The 22,792-nt window shown below is 39.5% G+C and overlaps 2 protein-coding genes across 6 annotated transcripts in view; one reads left to right on the forward strand and one right to left on the reverse strand.

Moving 5' to 3' along the window:
• The window catches only part of LOC122557277 (phosphatidylinositol-binding clathrin assembly protein), a 158,999-nt gene extending 136,460 nt beyond the window's left edge, over positions 1–22,539 (reverse strand). For all 3 annotated transcript variants that reach the window (XM_087991996.1, XM_087991997.1, XM_087991995.1), the window contains exon 1: positions 22,407–22,539. In XM_087991996.1, the coding sequence (XP_087848122.1) occupies positions 22,407–22,536 (130 nt within the window). In that variant the 5' untranslated portion in view covers positions 22,537–22,539. The remainder of the gene's footprint in view (positions 1–22,406) is intronic.
• Positions 21,930–22,792, forward strand: part of LOC122557273 (serine protease 23-like) — a 270,056-nt gene continuing 269,193 nt past the window's right edge. For 2 of the 3 annotated variants that reach the window (XR_015758652.1, XM_087991999.1), the window contains exon 1: positions 22,424–22,562. The gene's annotated coding sequence lies outside the window, so the exon portion shown is untranslated. Of the gene's footprint in view, positions 21,945–22,423; positions 22,563–22,792 lie in introns of those variants that run through there. The other variant, XM_087992000.1, reaches the window with a different exon arrangement.

Here is a 22,792-nt window from a genome sequence, read left to right on the forward strand (position 1 = left end):
TATGCAGATTTAAAATAAAAGGTGCTCAATGGATAGAGATGTTTAGAACTTAAATCAAATGCATATGCTTTCCTACTCAACAATTCAAACACTTCCTGCAGCATCCAATAATTATGCTATTTTTAAACATTCAGCAACCTATATAGCAAGTTTATAACTTATACCAAAATGGAACTATTAAGAGGAATGTGTTACAAATTCTAAACCCTTGCTAAAATTCTGAAAATTACAGCATGGCACATATCTCAATAGGTCACACCAAGTTTGGAGAGGGGAAAACAAAAAAAAAAGAGTAATTTCATATGGAAGTGCTGAAATAAAAATCATTGTTCCTACAATGTGACCACATCTGGCTCAATATTATTCACCAAGAAACTAAATCTCACCTGGAGTTAAGGAACATAACATGAAAGCTGCTTCTCCATTCTCACTCTTTACATTTCAACTGGCCGATTGTAGAATTTTAGCAATTCTCAGATGTGTGGTGTAAGTAATAAAAAGGTAGCTACTCCGAAACAAACAACAATCATCAAAATCATAGAATGACAGAATCCCTATTAGGTGTGGAAGTAGGCCATCTAGCCCATCAAGTCCACACCAACCCTCCGTAGCATCCCACCCAGACCCACCTCCTCTACTCTACCCCTGTAGTTTTACATTTCTTATGGCTAATTCACCTAACCACACATCCCTAGATACTACGGACAATTTAGCATAGCTAATCCACCTAATCTGCACATCTTTGGATTGGAGGAAAATATGAGCACGTGGAATGAACCCATGCTGACACAATGTGCAAACTCAACAAAAATGAAATCAAACCCAGTCCCTGGCACTGAGGCAGCAGTGCTAGTCACTGAGCCAGATCGCCATGTGTTTAGAACTCTCATCCAGGATAGGTGGCGAAGCAGAGCCGTTGATCTTTTTTAAAGAAAAAGGGTGGACAGATTCTTGGTAAGGAAAAGGGAAAGAAAAATTCTTACTTATGCAAACATTTGAGGTACAGTCAGATCTTATTAAATGACAGCAGACTCCGAGACCAACTGGCCTACAAGAAAAGTTTGTTCAAATGTACTTCCAACACTGATGTGACAAAATGTGACTAAATCTTAATTAGCACAAGATGTTTTACAGTTGCGATATTTAGGCCAAAGCTAGAATCATTATACCCACCAACTCTATCACACTGAATTGCTTCCATCAGATTTATTGCTATTCAAAAAGAAAAATGATTTCTGTAATAGGTCAGATCAAAAATAATTGGTTATATCCTATCTGGCATCTGGTGCAGGATTCTGTGCCAGGCTTAAAAACAAACCCAAGCTGGCCAGCTCTCCAGCGTCTGCTCCCTAGACAACAAACTGGACTGCATTTGACTGCAGCAGGGGTCTCAGTACAAGTTCAGAGACTGCTGTGTTCTTGATTTCATAGAAACATGGCTCAGCGACTGAGTTCCAGACACTGCCATTCAGCTAGATGGACTCAATTTGTTTCACGTCAACAGAAGTGCAGCTCTGTCAGGTAAGGCTCGGGTTGCGGGATCGGTGTGCCTACGTCAATACGAAATGGTGCAAAGACTCCATGCTAGTCATAGAATCAGATGTACAGCACGAAAACAGACCAGTCAGTCCAATCCATCCATGCTGACCAGATATCCCAATCCAATCTAGTCCCACCTGCCAGCACTCTGCCCATATCCCTCCAAACCCTTCCTATTCATATATCCATCCAAATGCCTTTTAAATGTTGCAGTTGTACCAGCCTCCATCACTTCCTCTGGCAGCTCATTCCATACACGTACAACCCTCTGAAAAAATTGCCCCTTGGATCTCTCATATCTTTCCCCCCTCACCCTAATTCAATGCCCTATAGTTCTGGACTCCCCGACCCCAGGGAAAGGTCTTTGTCTATTTATCCTATCCATGCCCCTCATGATTTTGTAAACCTCCAAGGTCACCCCTCAGCTAGTCTCCAGTTACTGCTCATCACTGGAGGTGTTTGACAGATACAGACCCATTTTATTTGCCACAGAAATTCACTACCACCACAACCGTGTCCCACCATCTAAATTATATCATCTGCTAATTTAGCAACAACACCCTCAGTTCATTCATCTAGATTGTTAATGATGAGTGTGAATAGTTGTCTTACAAACACACATGTCACTATGTAACCAAATGCAAAATTGTCATGACTTGCATGCAGGGACTAAATAAATGTCATCCAAATTTGCTGATAACACCAAAATAAATAGGACAGTAAGCTGTCATGGAGAGGTTAAGATCCTGAAAAGACAGATTAAGTGAATGGAAAAAAAATAGCAAATGTTGGAAAAATGTGAATGCGCTCACTCTGGCAGTAGGAATAGAAGAGCATTATGTGGCAAGTCATTGTAGAAGTTGACAGTACAGAGGGAACTGAATGCCCTAGTACATGAATCACCCAAAGTATGCAGGTGCAGCAAATGATTAGATTAGATTACTTACAGCGTGGAAACAGGCCCTTCAGCCCAACAAGTCCACACCGCCCCGCCAAAGCGCAACCCACCCATACCCCTACATTTATCCCTTAGCTAACACTACGGACAATTTAGCATGGCCAATTCACCTGACCTGCACATCTTTGGACTGTGGGAGGAAACCGGAGCACCCAGAGGAAATCCACGCAGACACGGGGAGAACGTGCAAACTCCACACAGTCAGTCGCCTGAGGCGGGAATTGAACCCGGGTCTCTGGCGCTGTGAGGCAGAGATTTGGGAAGCAAATGGAACATTGTGGCTTACTGCAAAGAGAATAGAATATAAAAGGAGGGATATTACACAACAGTTGTATACAGCCATACTGGTATCATATCTGGAGTACTCTATGGTTTTGATCTCCTTATTTGAAGAAAGCTGTAACTGTATTAGAAGCAGTTCGCGACGTTCACTTCAGTCATTCCTGGAATGAGGAGTTTACCGTATGAAGAGAGGTAAAATGAATAGAGGTAAAAACAGGCTGGCCAGGCATCCACTGGAGTGGAGAATGAAAGGTGAGTTTATTGAAACATAAGATCCTGAAAGGACTTAAGGTATATGTGGAAAAGATGAAAAGAAATCCGCCCCACCAAAGCTGGATAATCTTGTGGAATTCTCTACTGAAAGAAGTGGAGGCGGAGTTAAATGGATTTTTGATTGACAGTGTCAGGCGTTAGGAATGTCAGTCAGGAACAGAGTTGAGGCCACAATATTATTGAATGGTGGCACAGGCTTCTACTGCCTACTCCTGTGAGAAAGCGTGTAGCCTTAGATGGGACACAATTGCTGCAGAATATGCAGGAAAGTGCTTGTTCAGAAGAATTGGGGACATCTGTTCTTAGTGTCAAAGAATCAGTGTAAGTAAGGCGATAACATTTGTTCACTTGTGTAATGTGTGGTGGTATGTCCTTTCACTCTGGAGGCTGGAAGCATGCATATTTCACAGTGGGATGTTGGATAAGTAAATTGTTGGTTTATAATCAAAGACACAATCAATTGGAAAATAATTTGTGGGGGGGGGGGGGGGCACAGGGGCAGGAGGGAGGGAGAGGAGTATTCTTCTGTAAAGTTACATTCACTGACTGAAGGGTTCGACAGAACGGAAGCTGGTGAAAAGATTAACTCTTTACGATCTGATATGAGCGAACACTGGCTTGTCACAGATTTAATGTATGTTGTTCCCTGGAGCTCAAGAACCAGGATAGTTTGAATTTACATTCTGGAAATCTAAGATGATCTTAAAGAAAAAGCCATTTTGTAGTACAATGATACTCGACAGATTAGCTGAGCAAAGATTACCTCATGACTTATGGACATGTCTGACTAATTAAGATACGTGCACAAAGTAAGAAACCTTGATCCAGTCAGGCTCCAAATGGCTGATTGTTTTGGCTATATAACCTTCCCTTTTAACAGTATAGCATAACAAGGGACTAGTCTAAACTATGTGGAAAGTTATGTGGAAGTTTCTCTTCCGTTGCAAACTTTTGCAATTTTATTTCTGTGTAAGGACATAGAGTTTTTGCAATTTTAATACCAATTCTGTATAAAAACAGCTTATTTGCAGCAATAAGGAAGTAGCCTGAGAGAGCTCTTAGGCTAAGAGCTGGTGCCACTACTTTACTCAAGGTTTTAGAACCTTGGCTCAAACCTGGCTTGTAGGTATCCATGTTATAGTGTAACATTTACCAATGGCAAAAGGTAATAATTTAAACTAAACTGCAAAAAGTGTTATATTCCAGACTACCACAGTACAACCTCCGGGACAAACCAAGAGGTTACATGTGGAGTCCATCAGGGATTCCCTGAGCCGTCTCGATTAGATACTTTAACACCTGTGTCCAAGTATAATAATTTGTGGTGTTTCAACCCTGGATTTCTAATGCTTATCTTCTTATGCTTTGCTCTTCCAAGCATTCCATCATAACATTTCTATATACCATTTTCCATTCCAAGCTTAAATTCTCAATTTAAAACTTCAGTGCCAACACAATGTCTGGAACAGAGGCCACACATCCAATGATTATCAGAAATGAATCAAAACATTCATTCGGCTATTCATAATGGCACAGTATAGAACATACTTAAAATCCTAACTGTTAGAAGTAGTTCCAGCATTGGGCAGCACATGTCAAACAATCCTAATTGCTCTAGCTATACTATAACAATTCAACATGATCAATTAAACTTTTAACATTATCTTGTTAAAAGCAACATATTCATACACAGGGAACTGTTGTCTGAAAAAAAAAAAGGAAAATGTTCAAGTCCTCCCCCCCTTTTTGAATTACCAGGGAATTTAGAGTGTGCATATGGTCTCTTCACTTTCTCCATGTCAATGCCTCAAAGTCAATGTCAACCATTCAGCACCCTTTTCTCTTGACCATTTTAAATTTGGCATTGTTGCCTTCGTCTCAATGAGTAAGACACAAGTTTACCTTTTCAGCAATACTAAAGAACAAGTTCCTAAAAATTTACATTAGGTTTTGACGGTAATACCAAAACAAAATGGAGAATGCTACAGTTCAGTTCAACATTAGTGCAATAGACATTCAGGAGCGAGTTAAACATAGCCACAGGATAAAAAGTAAAAGTTAAATGAAAAGGTAAATTAGAAGAAGTAAATATCTAAGACAAATCATTTTTAGACAAAAAAATGAATGTTTACTGTAGTAATCAGCCATGTAACACAGATGTAGAAACTTTCAGGCAACATGAGAATCTCCATTCTTTAGCTTCAATGAAGGCACTGGATCAAAATCCTAAAATTCAATCCTTGAAAGCACAGTGGGTGTACCTAACAAAAGGACCAATGAAGCAGCACCATAAGAGGGAGAAAGGCACATTTAAATCAACACATATCCAGAATGTAGCTTCCAAAAAGCTGAAGGGATGACTGCCATTTAGGAGCAAAGGAAGGCAGTAATGTATACAAGATCAGAATTAGAGAAATAATACTGACAGCTGGAGGACATATAAAGGAGCATTTGAACAGAAGGATGACAACCTTAAGTCTAAATATATTGGAATACACAAGTCAAAGGTACGCCAGCACAGAGTGATGGGTAAATGGAACTTGACAAATTGAATGCAGATACAGTTTTGTACGAGTTCAATTCTGGAGTCTCGAAGATGGTCAGCATTGGAATAGTTGCTCTTGGTGGTGACAAAACAAATGAATGTTTCAGCAGCAGCAAGGCAGAGACAGGGAATATGGAGGTGGTGAAGGTGATTCCTGTCCATCTCAACCAAAGACTAATTTCACAACCAAATACTTTTACTTTAGTTGTCTATTCAATCATGCTATCATTTGCAACTCCTCCATTTATACTTTTTTCCCCCAAGCTTTTAAGCACCCCAGGCTAATTGCAGATTTGCTGTTATTTACATTTTCAAAAGCTTTTAGATTTTAGCTGGATATAGAAACTAGATACATAGGAGTCTTCATACACATATGACATGCAATTGTCAAGTTCAAATTATACTGCATAGAACTAAACTACAACTGAACATCAAGTATCAGTACACTTCACAATCAAATGATTAGGTGTTGGTCCAAAGTTCCTATTACAACATTTGCACATTGTAAATAAATTTGCACCAAACAGCACTGTGCAAAGACCTTACACAACATCATTTATTGATTTGAAAGAAGAAAAAACGTTTTCTACCAGGGAGACCTATGACCAGATTAACCTGTTTGGTAGTGCTTGAGTTGAGGAATTGGTTTTCAGATTCAGCCTAACTGGTGTTTAAAAAATAAGTAAGGTCTCAGGACTCTAATTCCACTCTGGGGAGGCAAAGGAACAGTAGAATTAAGCTAGCTACTGCTGGAAACAAATCATAGGCTGTCACCAGAATGGGCAAGAGCCAAAATATAGTGTGGTTGGAAGACCCACGTTAGTTCTCTGAAACATAGGCTCTCTAGTCCTCCTCCTCAAACACCCTTCACCTCACATGGACAATGCCAACTCAAAATTCACCCACAGTTCTATGACCCCTCTCATCCCCATAACCAGAGTCAGATTTCAGGAGACATATAAGGCAGGGGACTTAATTGTTTCAATATTTAAAAAGACATTTGGATAAGTATGTATATAGGAAAGACTTGGAGGGATATGGGCTAAATACAGGCAAGTGTGACTAGTGTGGTTTTGGGAAGATGGTTGGCTTGGACCAAAGGGTCAGTGTCCATGCTGCATGACTCAACTTCTAATAATATAATAGAGCCCTCATTCATGATAACCAAAGACTTTACATCACATTGTGCTTAATCAGTCAGTCAAACGATGAAAATTTCTATTCAGTAATCATTTCAAAGTCAGCTCATTCTTTAATTGACTCATCAACCTAATGTGAACATAGTGTCAGAGGAAAGGAGTGCTTTTCAGCCTTTGGAAAAAAAAACTTAAAAATAGTTGTTTTGATTTGGTTAACAACTCTTGGGAAATCATCAACAAATGAGGCCTATCAAAACTTCAGAAACAGATAACAAGTTTTTTCTGCAATTTACCAGATATGCCAGTCAAAGCAGACAGCTTCAGCCTGTGGTTTGCCCCATGTTTAAAGGGCTTGCCATTTAAAATTATTTCAGAACAGGACACTTTGATATGATTCAACTTCTAAGAGCATTTATGCTTATTCCATCAATGTGGGACCCCTACACAAGAGGTTAAAATGCCCCTGAAGCAGTAAAAATGGGGTTGTTTGAACTCAGCAGACGGAGTGAATTGAATCCAACTCAAGCCTGCATCTGTGATGCCAGGGATCTCAGGAGGAGGCAGAAATGGATCATCCACTTGACATTTCCAGCTGAAGCTACTTACAAATGCTTCACCTCATCTTTTTGCACTTATAATACAGGCTCCTACATCATGGATGACATATTTATGGAGATAAATTCTCCTGTTGTTTATTTGTTCAAAAATACTCAAGTAGATGAGACAGGACTGCAGAGCTTAAACCTGATCGCTTAGCCATATCTATGGGATGCAGCTTCCACTATTTGGCATACAACTGGTTCCATGATCTTGTTTCCCCAGGTTCACACATGATTTCAGATATAACAGGAATTGCTCCTGGCATGCTCTTCTGGACTCTTCATGGAGCCAGGGTTGATCTCCCAACTGGATTTTACTGGTACAATATGGGATAGACTGGGTCTTGGAAGTTATGATTGATAAATACAGTTTTGCTGAAGGCTCACAGGACTTCATTAATAGCCAGTTTTGTGCAGAGATCAGTTTGAAATCTATCCTGTTAGCACAATGGTAGTGTCACACAATATGATGTGGTCACTGACCAAGAGAATCAGAAATGCACCTGCAAAAAAGGTAGGTTAGCAAAGAAGAGATTCAAGTAGGTTTGCTCCTCACCATCTGCCACAGACGCAGCATAGCAGGAATGCCCTTCAGGACTTGGCTAGCTTGATCAGCAGCAGTAATACTGAGCCAATCTTGGTGATGGATATTAAAGTTTCCCACCCAGACTAGTTATTTGCCCTTACCATACAGTGTTTACAACTGGTGCATCAGCAAGAGGTTGTCTTGCCCATGTTTGCACTGATGCTATGAGATGTCACAGGTCCAGAAGCAATGTTCTGGACTCTTGACTGAATATCAATGCCATCCGAGATTCTGTCCTGCTAATGGGACAGGGCATACTCTGATGGTCATGTTTGGGACATTGCTCAAGTATAATTCTGAGTCTGTCATGCTATTGCTGGTCTAGTCTGGGACAGTTCTCCCATTAGCAACGAGGTCTTTGCTGGTTGACAGGCTTCTTTCCAGCCTAACGAAATTCACACGCTGCCCCCTTTTGGCAAAAACATCAGACAGAAATACAAGCAAGACTTCTGAAATCATGTAATAAGAATACTGAAATTAAGATCGATTCGGAGATGCTGGTGTTGGACTGGGGTGTACAAAGTTAAAAATCACCTGATGAAGGAGCATCGCTCCGAAAGCTAGTGTGCTTCCAATTAAACCTGTTGGACTATAACCTGGTGTTGTGTGATTTTTAACTTTGAAATTAAGATGGCAGTGCAATAGGGATTCTCAGCCCAGGACATATCTGCTGTCAGCTTATCTTTGTTCCTTTTCTTTTCCTTCCCGCCATCCCCTCTCCACCCTGTGCTGCCGCCGTTTCCCCCCCACCCCAAAAGAGAAAAAACAGGCTACCTTTGCTTTCAAGAAGTCTCTGAAAAACCAACTTTAAAGATTCAAAGTTTCAAATTATCAAAATTGGAATCACAAGCTTATTCTAAGCCTCCTTCTGAAAGATACTGACAAAATGAGAAACTCAGCACAAGATTCAAACAAAAAATTGATTTCTCCTACTATATACTTTTGTCTCCACTGTTGACTTTATACAAAAATAAAGTATTGCAAAAAGAAAACTGCTGTAAAGGGTTTAACATGTAAACTTGAAAGCCAGATCCCAAAAAGATGGGGGGGTGTTTAGAAGGGATATGGGAAATCTTAAACTTCACATTAAAAAGGTGGAAAAAAAAAAGGAGCAATAAAGCCTGTTGCCCTTCACCACCACACACCTGTGTCCGAGATACTGCTGTGATGGCTTTACCTACATCAGATCTACCATTTTGATGACCCTCCCTTACCAATCCACTGACTATGGCCTTGAGATCCCAATTCTCTTTTACATTGAAATAAAATGTTTTTGTCACTGGAGGTGTTGGGAGGAGGGAGCAATTTATATATAAAGATGGCATGTCTAAGTGGATCATATGTAGCAATTGCCAGAACCTGCCCCCTTCCTCCACCTCAATTAAATCACCCAAAATGAAAAACAAATTTTATAAAGTAAATAATTCCCACAGGAGGGGTATAAATGTCAATGATAAGTTGACTCCCAATTTGAGATTCAGAAGCAGAATCTCAAATCACCTTCCCCCTCCGTGTCTCCAAGTTGCAAAAGTACACTAGTGTTTTAAATTTTTGTTATCTCTTCTATTCAGGCTGCTCCAGCTCTGCCAATCACAGGTTTCCTCCTTCTCTCTTCCAGAAGCAAAACCTTTGACTGATGAAGCAATAACAGGGGGTAAAAGAAAAACGATTGTAGGAACTGGTGCAGAAAGCATGAATGAGATGGAATCATTGATGGGAGGGGTAGCTATTCAGATTCCATCATTTCCAACTTTGGTGCACTTCAATCAAATGCTGCTTTGATTTCCCACTCAAACACTACCCTCAATTTTTCAGTTCCCAGCCATAATTTATTACAGGAGAAATCTAAAAGTTGTTGTCCCATCTTTGTTTTTTTGCAAGTTATTTATTCAAGGGGGAAATTCATCAATGTATATTAATATTACTGAGGAACTTAGAAAGGAACCCACACAAGATATACAGCACCAGAAAAGAGAAGGATGCAAGTAGTAAATAGAAACAAAATTAGGATTTTTAAAAAAGATTATAGTGGGATAAAGGGAAGCTAAAAGGAAGGCCACAATTTTAGTGGAATGCAAATAATAAACTGATACAGCATTTGAATAGAAACTGATTTTTTAATATGCTGAGATTGCTTTCCACTTTACTGATTTATTCTTTCTTCTTTTCCCAAAAATGCTATTCCCAGCCTATTTCTTATCATCTCCCCCAACAAATCAACAATCCAGGTGTAAATTAGCAAAAAAAGAGAAAACCTCAAAACAATGCACAACTGGCTGATCAGTCTCACATGCAACGCTAAGTGGATAAAATTAATTTTAATTTCCACAAACGTACCCAAAAACCAATCTAAATAACAGATTCAAAAATTTAAATCAGGTTAAAGTAACATAAACAGGTTACATGACCAGTGCAACATAGATGTTGCATTTAGATTAGATTAGATTACTTAGTGTGGAAACAGGCCCTTCAGCCCAACAAGTCCACACCGCCCCACCGAAGCACAACCCACCCATACCCCTACATTTACCCCCTTACCTAACACTACAGGCAATTTAGCATGGCCAATTTACCTGACCTGCACATCTTTGGACTGTGAGAGGAAACTGGAGCACCCGGAGGACACGGGGAGAACGTGCAAACTCCACTCGGTCGGTCGGTCACCTGAGGCGGGAATTGAACCCGGGTCTCTGGCGCTGTGAGGCAGCAGTGCTAACCACTGTGCCACCGTGCCGCCCACTATTATTATTTACTATGATGTCACTAGGAGCTGTTTCTATCAAAATAATTTTTTTTTTTAAAAAATCACAAACATTTTCTATTTGAACATTTAGTGAGACTTCTGTGGTCTAACAGACATTGTAAATGGCTCCTCAAACACAGATCAACCACCGTCAACTTTCTGTATTTGCAAGCACTCAATACCATCACCGGTCAAATAGTTGCCAGTCTTTACTGCAATTTCCAGGTTGTCACTGCTGCAATGCTTTGTGTCTCTGCCTCAATAATGCAATATCCTGAACCAAAATTACAAACAACACCTGGCATGACTGTGACCTTGTGATTTTACCTCCACATCAAATTCTCTTCAGGTTTTGAAATGATTGATTGTACCTTTTCCAAAGCTTTCCCCCTCTATTGCCTTGTATCAGCCCACTTGCTGAAGTCCTCCTACACATTTGTCACCGGTCTCGGACTCAACTATTTCAACATCTGGTTGGTTTTCCATTCTGCATCCTCAACAAACCACTCACTCATGTTAACATGAGTAATGTTTTACTCCACCTCTTAAATTCTGCTTATCCAAAATCTCCATCTTTGCTGTCTATATTAACTCCTGGCTCCTTTAGTACCTCAAAATTATTAATTTTTTTATTCCTTCATGAACTTACTCCATCTGATCCCTATAACATGCACCAACAGTAGAACCATCCCAGATGTCAAACTCTCCCTTCCTCAAAGTACGTTCACTTTACTCCATTTGCTACAATGCTCAGCATTACAGAGGTTATGAAATCCAAATACAGAACTTCTTTATGAAAAAAAAAGTGAGCAGAGTCCAGGAACCATGATATGGAGTAAAATAGAGTGGATGCTATTGTAATGAACAACGTTAATTGTGAATTTAAATGACTTTATATTGGATTTGTAGTTAACAGAGCAGAGCAATAACTATCTCCAAGATCTTCCATCTTTGTGCACGTGCAATTGAAAAACAAGCTACAATTTCAGTTATGCAGAAGGTGTGTTTAGGGAGATGGCTGTATGTATGTAGGACTGTTAGTTATTTTCAAAAATACTTTTGCTAATTTATGCCTGTTTTCTTTGCTAATTAAAATTACTGCGATGCCCAAGAAATTAATGCCTTCCCCTTGCATTGTAGCTTTAAATGTAATGGGAAGGAAAACAATTTGAGGACATTGATGAATTCATCCACTTAGGTTTTTGTACAAGTCCAAATACAAAATGCACTGTTACATGACTGACCTAATAAATTAGGTAATGGAAATAAAGGACAAGCCACTGAAAACCATAAAGTAGCCCTGAAAAAAAAAAGAGGTAGTACTCCAGAAAATGTCAAAAACAGCCCTTGCAACTAAACAAGAAGTGTCCTGCTATGGATGTAGTTGGATGACAAATCCTTTTTACAACAGGTGAGCTGGTGTGGAATCTTTTTTAAAATTCACTCAACTGCATAATCCTTTTGGTATAGGTAGATGTAACATGCTATTAGCAAGGGAGTGCTAAGATTCTGACCCAGTGACAGTGACATTCATTCAAGGAAGGAAGGTACTTTTCCAATTCCCTTTGAAGAACATGATCACAGAAATGCTGGATGCACTGAATGGTCATCTTTCAAAATTCTGTAGACTGTGGAACTGTTCCAAAGACCTGGAGGGTAATTAATGTAAACCCACTATTTGAAAAAGATGGGAAGAAAATGGGGAATTACAGACCAGTTAGCCCATCATTGGTAGTAGGGAAAATGCTACAGTCTGTTGTAAAAGATTTAGAAGAAGAACACTCAAAACTATCACAGGATCAGACAGACAGTCAGCATGGATTAATGAAAGGGAGATCATGCTTGACAAATCTGCCAGAATTTGAGGATGCAACTAGGGAGTTGATGAGGAGCCAGTAGATGTGGTTTATTTGGAATTTCAAAAAGGCTTTTAATAAAGTCCTTCATAAGAGATTAGCATGTAAAATCAAAGTGCATAGGACTGGGAGTGACAGATAGAGAACGGATAGGCAGACAGAAAACAAAAGTAGGAACAAACAGCTCTTTTTGAGTGGCAGCTAATGCCTCATGGCATATCGCATGGATGAGTGCTTGGACCCCAGTTACTCATTATATATGTATATTAAAAATTTAAATGAGGAAACTAAATGTAATATCTCCAAGTTTGCAGGGGATAAAAAGCAAGGTGGGAGGGTGAGCTATAAAAGAGGGCACAAATTTGGAAAGGTTGAGTGAGTGAGTGGGTAAACGCATGGCTGATGCAGTATGTGGATAAATGTGAAGTTATCCACTTCAGTAACAAACAGGAAGACTGACTGTAAGACCACGAGACTATAAGACAAGACACAGGAACAGAAATTAGGCTACTCAATCCCAGCTGACAAGTTTCTCAACCCCATACTCCCCAAAACCCTTGACCCTATTAACAATCAAGAACCTATCTAACTCAGTCTCAAATATACTCAATGACTTGGACTCCACAACCTTCTGTGACAGTGAATTCTATAGGTTCACCACTCTCTGGCTGAAGATGTTTCACCTCATCTCCGTTCTAAAAAGGTATTGCCTTTACTCTAAAGGTTGTACCATCGGGTCCTGGTCTTTCCTACCAATGGAGGCATCTTCCCAAAATCCAGTCTATACAGGCCATTCAGTAAGTATTAATTAAATCCCCCTAATGCTTCTAAAGGAGTGTATGAATCCAGATTGCTCAAATGCTCATGTTAAGCTTTTCGTTCCTGGGACCATTTACATGAACATCATCTGAACATATTCCAGGGCCAGTACATCCTTCCAAAACTGCACAATACATTAAATGTGGTCTGACCAAAGCCTTATCAGAGTTTCAGAAGTGCATCCCTGCTTTTATAATCAAGTCCTCTCAGAATAAATGCCAACATTGTTTTTTTCCTTCCTAACTACTGACTCTACCTGCAAGGGTATCTTGAGAATCCTGGACTAGAAATCCCAAGTCGCTATGCACTTCAGAATTCCGAATTTTCTCCCCATTTAGAAAATAGCCCATGCCCCTAGTCTTCTTACCAAAGTGCATGATCTCATGCTTACCCAAGTTATACTCCATCTGCCACTTCTTTGCCCACTCTCCTAACTTGTCCAAATCCTTCTGCAGCTTTCCTGCTACCGTAATATGACCCAAATGGTAACAGAATAGGAGCATGGAAAGGGGTGGTGCAACAAGACTTTGGTGTCCTTGTACACCAGTCACTGAAATTAAGCACTTTTTTATTCATGGGGAGGGTGTTGCTAGTTAGGCCAGCAGTTACTGCCCATCCCAAATTGCCCAGAGAGCAATTTAAGAGTCAATCACATTGGCTGTGGGTCTGAAATCACATGTAGACCAGACGAACTAAGGATGATACTAATGTCCTTTAGAGAAGTAAAAGTAAAAGTTAAAGTAAACTAGATGGGGTTTTCCCAACAACTGACAATGGACACAGTCATCATTAGAACCTTAATTCCAGATTTTAATTGAATTCAAATTCCACCATTTGCCATGCAAATATTTATCCCAGCACATTGGCTAGGTTTCTGGATTAATAATCTAGTGATAATGCTACTAGACCATCGCCTCCACCAGGCAGTGAAGGCAGCAAATGCTCTGTTGGCCTTCATAGCAAGAGGACTCAAGTACAGGAGCAGCGATTATACTGTAATCATATAGCACCATCGTGAGACCACACCTAGACTACTGTCAGCAGTCTCGCCTCCTTACCTCAGGAAGGGTTGTCTGATTATGGATAGAACACAACCAAGGTTTACCTGGCTGATTCCTGGATGACAGGACAGACGAAAGAAGAGACACTGGATCGGTTAGGAGTATACTCACTGGAGCTTAGATGAATGAGAAGTGATCTCAGAAATCTCAAATTCAAACAGGACAAAATAGGATACTGCCAATGACTGGGGAGTCCAGAACCAGGGGTCACAATTGAAGGATATAGGGCAGACCATTTAGGAGTGAGATGAGGAGAAATTTCTTCACCCAGAGTGGTGAGCTTGTGGAATTCTCTACCAAGAAAAAAAGCATTGAGGCAAAAACATTGAATGTTTTCAAAACAAAAAAAAAAATGGATATAGTTCTTAGAGCTAAAGGAATCAAAGGATGTGGGGAGAAAATAGAACCAGAGTATTGAATTAGAGGATTAGATGATCATGTTGAATGGCAGAGCAGGTCCAAAAGACTAAATGGCATAATCCTACTTCTATATTCTAAGCTTTAGGTGAGGATATTAAGTGGGTTGGTTGGGATCTGCAGGAAATTGATGCTCTCATGTGTTTGCTGCCTTTGTTTTACTAAGTGGTAGTGGTCATCACGTGCAAGGTGCTGCTCTCGAAGCTTTGAATTTCTGCAGCACACCTTGTAGATGGTAAGCATTGCTGCTAAGGGTCAGTGGTGCAGGTTGTAAATGTTTGTGAATGTTATCAATCCTGCGGACTGCTCGGTCTTGGAAGATGTCAAGCTTCTTTAGCATTGTTGCAGCTGCACCTATCTGGGCAATGGGAAGGACTCCATCACACTCCTGCTGTGTGACATTTAGGTGATGGATTGGCTTTGGGAAGTCAGGAGGCAAGTTACTCACTGGAGGATTCCTAGCCTCTGACCTGATCTTGTAATCGGAGTATTTATATTGCTAGTCCAGTTCCTGGTCAATGGTAACCCCTAGGATGGCAGCAGTCAGAATTAAATTATAGCAATGTTTTTGAACGTCATAGGACAATGGTCAGATTCTTTCTTGGAGATGGTCACTTCCTGTTCAGCATGAATTACACTTGCCACTTATCAGCCCCAACCTGGGTATTGTCCACTGGACAGGGGCTGCTTCAGTAACAGAATCATTAATGGCGAACATTCTTGGACTTTAACAGTTGATATAGCTTTGTGATTTGCTGGGGGATTTCAGAGGGCAGTTAAAAGTCAACCACATTGTTGTGGACTGGAAGCCAAACCTATACTAGGCCAGATAGAGATGGCAGTTTCCTCCCCTTAAAGGAATTAGTTAATCAGTTCTTGTTTTGAAAAATTCATTTACTGTAAAGGGCATGTCGGGCTAGGCCAGTGTTTATTGTCCATTCCTAATTGCCCAACAGGCAATTAAGAGTCAACCACATCACTGTGGGCCTAGAGACACTGTACATCAGGTCAGGTAAGGATGACAAATTTCCTTTGCTAAAGGATATTTTTGAAACAGATGGGTTTCATGGTTAAGATTCGACCCTTAATTCTGAGTTCTTTATGGAATTTGAATTCAATCATGGCAGAATTTGAACCCAGGTTCCCAAAACATTAACGAGTTTCTGGATTAATAGTCTAGCAATAATACCACTAGGCCATTTCTGCCACCCCCCCCCCCCAAATAAAAATCAATGTTTATGGATAACAATGCTTTCATTGTCATTCTATTTTTAATTTTAGATTTTTTTTAAAAATCAAATTCAAATGTCATCATCTGCCATGGTATGATTTAAACCCAACTCCCCTGATTACATGGAACTCTGAATTACTAGTCTAGTAACAATGCTACTAACTTCTCCTTAAACATTAAAATTTGTTCTGCAAGAGCGTTTCAAAAGATTTTTGAAGGCTTGAACCTTCTCAGGTCCAATAGATAGTGCAAGTTCTTTCATAATAATTGCAATTTCTCAGCAATGTAATAACCAGGTAATCTATAGTCAACCATTTCTATTGATTTCATAAATGTACGTAACAAACATTATACAATATTGCCAACTATAATGAAAGATCTCTAGTTCAACAGTGTATCTAGAGGAACGTTACAAAACCAAGAAAGAGGCAAAGTTGCCATATGGCTCTTTCACAGCAATACTTATTTTCACTGCCACCCAAGGGTCCCTTTGTTTCACTCCATTTTAGGATTTTGCCAGTTCAGATAGATATTTGTCCCCCCACCATATTCGCATTACTGTGCATTTCTCTCGATTAGATTGCATGAGTCATTTATTTACCTACACTGCAGTCTGTTAAAAAGCTCAACTCGTAATATATTGAATTTCAGATTAGTAAATTTCACCATTGCCTAGATATTCCCAAACCAGAGAGTTTACAATATGAACAAAATAAGAGTAATCCAAGAATAAAGCTGTGGAACCCAATATTGCTTTAGTCTGATTTTTTAAAACAAGTGTAAAAACATTTCATTAGCCTTTTAGTTATCTGTCCATTTGGCTACATTATTAATTATATTACATTACTATCTTTACCATAAATATCTTCATTTTTGAAAGTCTAAATAGGCAAACTACATACACCTTTGTTTCCTTTGTGTATTCTAACATCTATGGAATATTTTGAAGAACAACCTATAATGACTTGCTTTTAGACATCCATATAGTCTACAAAGTAGTAACATTTACCCAATGGTTCCCAATTTCATCCTATATAGATTCTATAAACAGTTCTTGTGGTGCAGTGGTAGTGCCCCTACCTCTGAGCCAGAAAGCCTTGGTTCAAGTCCCACTTGTTCCAGATGTGGAACAACATTTCTGAACATTGATTAAAATATATAGATTCTGCAATGCTTTGACTCAACTTTCCACAGAATTTTGATTTTTGTCAGTTACCTATTTCCTCCTTTAAAGTCTTTGAATGCAGAAATACAGGTACCAACTATGGAATACAGCACATTCTGCAACCAATAGTTTGTCAATCTGTGCTAACAAATTAACTCAAGTTTTCAAAGTGCACATACTAGCACTTTCAAACATGTCCCAACCTTCAAAGTATTATTACCTTAATTTCTGCTGAAATATTTTTTACTCCTTTCCTGTAGTCTTTCACTTTCAAGAATAAAAAGGTGGAAAAAGCACTTTTTAAACAAAGGCTTCAGTTTAAGACAGAAGACTTAAAATTAAATCACCTTCCTTTCAATAATTAAGCAACTATTACTGCCTCAATATTCTCTCATAAGCCAGGCAGTGATATTATATTGTGAAACACCTAATGAAGAGGCAAAATAAATATAAACAGTGCACAGCTCCAATGCAACGGATTTCTCATTTTTAAAAAGAGAGATGGCATCACCATGACTCATCGACATCAAATGCCCCACTACCAATATCCTCAGGGTTACCATTGACCAGAAACCAAACTGGACAATGCTTTTAAGTGTTGCAGCTACAAGAGGTAAGTCAGAGGCTAGGAATTCAACAGCAAATAAGTAACTCACCTCCTGACTCCTCAAAGCCTGTCCACCATTTACAAGGCTCAAGTCAGGAAGCATGTTGGAATCTCACTTCCCACATGCCTGGAAGAATGCAGCTCCATCAACACTTCACATCATCCAGGAGAACGCAGCCTGCTTGACTGGCACCATATCTGCAAATTCATCCCCACTACCAACGACCTTCAGTTGCAACACTTAATACTATCTATATGTTGCAGTGCAGAAATTCAATGGTTCTTAGATAGCACCTTCCAATCCACGACCATTACCATCCAGAAGGATGAGAGCAGTAGATAAATGGGACTACCACAATTAGCAAGTTCACCTCAAAGCCACTCCCAATCCTGATTTGCATTGTCTCACCATTCCTTCACTGTCACTGGTTCATTATCCTGGAACTCCCTCCCTAACATCACAGTTGGCAGGCCTATATCAGACTGCAGTAGTTCATAACTCTAAAAGCATTTCACCACCACCTTAACAGCAACTAGGGATGGGCAATAAATACTGGCCCACTCATCTTTTATTCAGGGGATAAGGGAGTTAACCTTTGGGACCCAAAGTCCCAAACATTGCAACAATAATCTTCCTTAAAAACTTGCTAACAAATGTAGAGTCACGAGAAAAGAACTTAAGGTGAGAAGATATATTGCAAAATTTTCTCAACTGATGTAGATAAAGTTACAGAAAATAAACTTGATGGCACTTGAAAATACGTTTACAGAGCTGCAGGGTCCAATTCGGGAGAATAGGATTGACTGGCTTGCTCACTTGGGAGCTAGCATGGATTCAGTAGGCCAAATGGCTACCTCCTATGCTGTAAATTACTCAGTCAGGAAGCAAGGTGATGTACACTACAAAGTCACTGAAGAGAGAACCTTTTGACATTCAAAAGGTTTCCTACTTTGAGCAATTGTGAAAAAGTAGCCTGTACACCAGATTGAAGAAAAGGTTCAAGCTGCACCATTAAAGTTAGTAGATCTCAACATATACCACATTATTCTTCAGAACAACTTTGATGTGCCATTGTGCAAACAGGTCAGACATGATGTACCATTTTTTACAAAAATAACTAAGAATTTTCCCTTTTTCTGATGTTACATAACTGGAGTATTTCTAGCATTTTCTGACTTTTGGAAGTTTAAGTCTTGTAAACAAAGAATGGAGTAAAATATCAGACATGAAAATGTTGATTAACTAGCTTCAAATAAACAGATGTTCTTCAGATTATTTCTAAAAAGGGGGATATTGGACAGCTTCCTCAAATGACAGATCTTTTGAACAAAGTTAATCTTGGGCAAGAATAGGAAGAAGGTTATCATGATACCCATTTGCAGTGAAAGACCTGCTGATAATCAATGTTAAAAGGTTCAGACATGACAAACAGTACCCTTGATATAAGAGTAAAGGGCAAGCAGAAATCCACTGATGTGCAACCCACTTAGGTGAGAATGTCATCCAGGAGAAAAAAGGCAATATATTTCATGAACAAAAAGCAAAATACTGCAGATTCTGGAAACATGAAATAGAAACAAAATGCTAAAAAACTCAACACGTGCAACAAACATTGCAGAGACAAGATAAGTGAAGTGAACTCCCTTTGCAGAATACCAATTATATTACAATTCTTGATGAATCAGGCAGCAAATAGAAAGAAATGGGAAACTGGGAAATTTTGGAAGGAATTTTTGTGATGTTCAGAAGACACCATGATTATTTATTATTTTGTACAAAAATCTTGAGAATTGTTAAACTAAAGTTGAGTGATATTCAAAAATCATTTCACCATGTTTTGAAAATGTTTGGAATGCATGTCATGCATAATATTGTAGGCACCTTGTGTTGTTATCATACTGTATGTTCATTAATGTAGATTAAAATTGCTCAAAACACACATTCCTTGCTCAAAAAATTCTATTTATGCCTACATTCCCAAATTTGATTTTACTCATTAAAGTTAGTTGCAGATTTGATAGTTAGGTAGCTCTGAAACGTGTGCCAGAAATCTCTCCCCCAACTCCACTGATCGTGTAAATGTAAAAACGTTCATGAACTGATCAATACATTTAAATTACACTCATGACTATAGTTTTCTCAACTTATAGGAGTCAAGTAGCGTTTACCTACTTGTAATCCACCCTTCCTCCAAAAGGAAAGTTCAGACGAGAGCAACAATTGCTTGTCAGGACAACCATCTATTTTAAAATTGCATTGCTTTCACAGCTGGAAAGTGCAGACTAAAATCTATACTAAATATGTGCTACTTTGAATCTTTTTCATTCCATTAATTAAAAATCACCAAACCAGCTCTGTAACATAGTATAAACTTGTATAACAGACTGAGTACATTCATCTAAGTTTCTGGGGTGGCACAGCAGCTCAGTGGTTAGCATTGCTGCCTCAATGCCAGGGACCTTGGACAACTGTGTGTGGAATTTGCACATTGTCCCTGTGCCTTTGTGGGTTTCCTCCTGGTGCTCCAGTTTCCTCCCAAAGTTGTACCAAAGATGTGCAGGTTAGGTTGAATTGTCCATAGTGTTCAGGGATGGGTAGGTTAGTTGCATTAGTCAAGGGTAAATGTAGAGTAATAGGGGCCTGGGTGGATTGCTCTTTGAAGGGTCGGTGTGGACTTGTTGGGCCAAAGGGCCTGTTTCCACACTGTGGGGATTCTATTCTTCTCTGAAGAACAGCACATTGGCTCTTTAATGCTGAAAGTAAAGCTGCTTCCTCAGAACCCTATGCTAATGAGTAATTTGTGATGATTCACTACTATTAAAATCAAACATAGATCATTTATCATGTTATCTAGTAGTTCCTTCTTTTCTGGATTCTTAAAATTTAGCGAGCAAATTACATCAACTCTTGATCTTTCCATGATCTACTTCTATTAAACAAGCTCTTTAAGAACAGATAATAATTGAAGCAACCTACCTATTATTTAGTCTTTTATCAACGAGATGATCATACCACCCATCTCTAAGTCAGTTGCTGAGTTTGAGTCCCATTCTAGAACTTGATGGGCAAGGAAGAAAATTTATAGCGCAGCCAAACAGATTGGTTGTCAACCTACAAATTTGTCCAACACTTTACAATGGAAGGTATAGATTTCCATTCAGCCATGTGATAGAAAGTCAGAGCCCATACCATCACTAGACTACAACATTTATGTAAACAGCAGATTGCTACAGTAACTCAGACTGCCCATGAAATCTGTAACAGCACAACCGCTTAAAGCTACTATCCAGGTTCAAACTTACTCTGGTTAAGCAAATTAATAAAGACAATGAGGTGGCCCATTCTACTCTTCAATACTCTAAACATAAACCTGCATCCTGACTCAGCCACTCATTTAAATCATGGTAATATCTTGATGACATTTAACTCTTCTCTGGACCCTGATTTTACTTTACCTACTATCAATATTCATTGTAATTGTACCAAAGTCTGGGTGCATTGCAGTGTTTGAGTCCAACTTTAGTGGTGCATTCATTCCACAGGAAGGCTGCTGGTAAATTTTCCATGACTTAGAGGTGCTGGTGTTGGACTGGGGTGGACAAAGTTAAAAATCACAACTCCAGGTTATAGTCCAACAGGTTTATTTGGAAGCAGTAGCTTTCTGAGCGCCGCTCCTTCATCAGGTCGTTGAAGAGATTAAAATCATGCTCACAGAATTTATAGCCAAGGGAGATACAGTGAACAGTGAACAATCTTAGATTAAAGCTTTCGTCTTATTATAATGGGATATGCTGGTTTCTGTTTGATATGTAAATCCCAGAACTTTTATTAAAATTACATTCTCAAGATTTTTAAACAAATAGGCGTGGAATCGGTCTGTCCTAATGCCATGTCAGACTGAAACCCGCTGTATAGTTTTACCTGTACATGGATTCATACAGTCTTTGAGCAAAATAAAATGTAATTCTTCAAAACGAATAATAAGCTTATACGTGTGCGCTGGTAGGAGATACTGATCGAGTGTGCGCGCGTGTGTTCCGTTACTATTTCAACTTTGTTACACTGTGCAATACCTCGGTTCCGTTTTACGCAGAATTGTCAAGAAAACAAAAGCGTAAAACTGGTACGTAATTATATTTTTAAAATGAGTTACATTCATGTAAAAAAAGTTGTATTAAATAACACAGATGGTGTGGAATCAAAAGGTCTAGTCTTATTCCAATGAATTGGGATACTGCCCAAGTTCAGGTTTATCTCCAATTCCCACTGAGTCGGCCAATCGTGATCTCCTTCGCAGCACTTTCCACCTCGGCTTTTGCAATTGAAGGGGATTTAGGAAGAGGGAGACATGAACTAGTGAAAACAAATTAACGTGCGCTGGGGGGGGGGGGGGGGGGGGGTATTTTTGTGTTTTCACAAAGTTTTCGCTTAAATCATTAAAATTTCCGATTTAAGAGAAAAACCAGCAAGTACACGGGACTAACGATCAGGCGGAGAAATGGTCACTAAGCAACTAGAAGAGAGAGAAAGAGAGGCCTGTCTCCGACCGCACTCTGTCTTTCACACTCTAATTTGGAGTACTCACAATCAAGGTGCTTCTTCTTGGGCCCCATCACTTCGTGGGTAGTGGCTTTACAGGCCGCCTTGGTAACAGCTGAGCCGGTGACACTGTGCTGGGCTGCGGTGATACGGTCCGTGATCGACTGACCCGACATGATCCAACAGCGCGAGCCTTTCTCAGGTAAACAGGCGACCAGAAACACCCGGAAAAAAAAACTGCTCAGAAATTTTACCACCCCCCGACACACACTTCCCGTTCACACTCGGGCTCTATATAAAACCTGAGTTAAACAATTTAAAAGGGGGGGTGGGGGGTGAGTGTTAACAAAATTACACGGTTTTTTTTGGCCCAAATTGAAACCCTTCCTAATCAAAACTGAACGACTTTTAATTCCACCCCCCCACCCCTCG

This window comes from Chiloscyllium plagiosum, unplaced genomic scaffold (genome assembly GCF_037043375.1).
Source record: "Chiloscyllium plagiosum isolate Xiang-an unplaced genomic scaffold, Cpla_swu_hap1 HiC_scaffold_11, whole genome shotgun sequence".
Lineage (NCBI taxonomy): Eukaryota > Metazoa > Chordata > Chondrichthyes > Orectolobiformes > Hemiscylliidae > Chiloscyllium > Chiloscyllium plagiosum.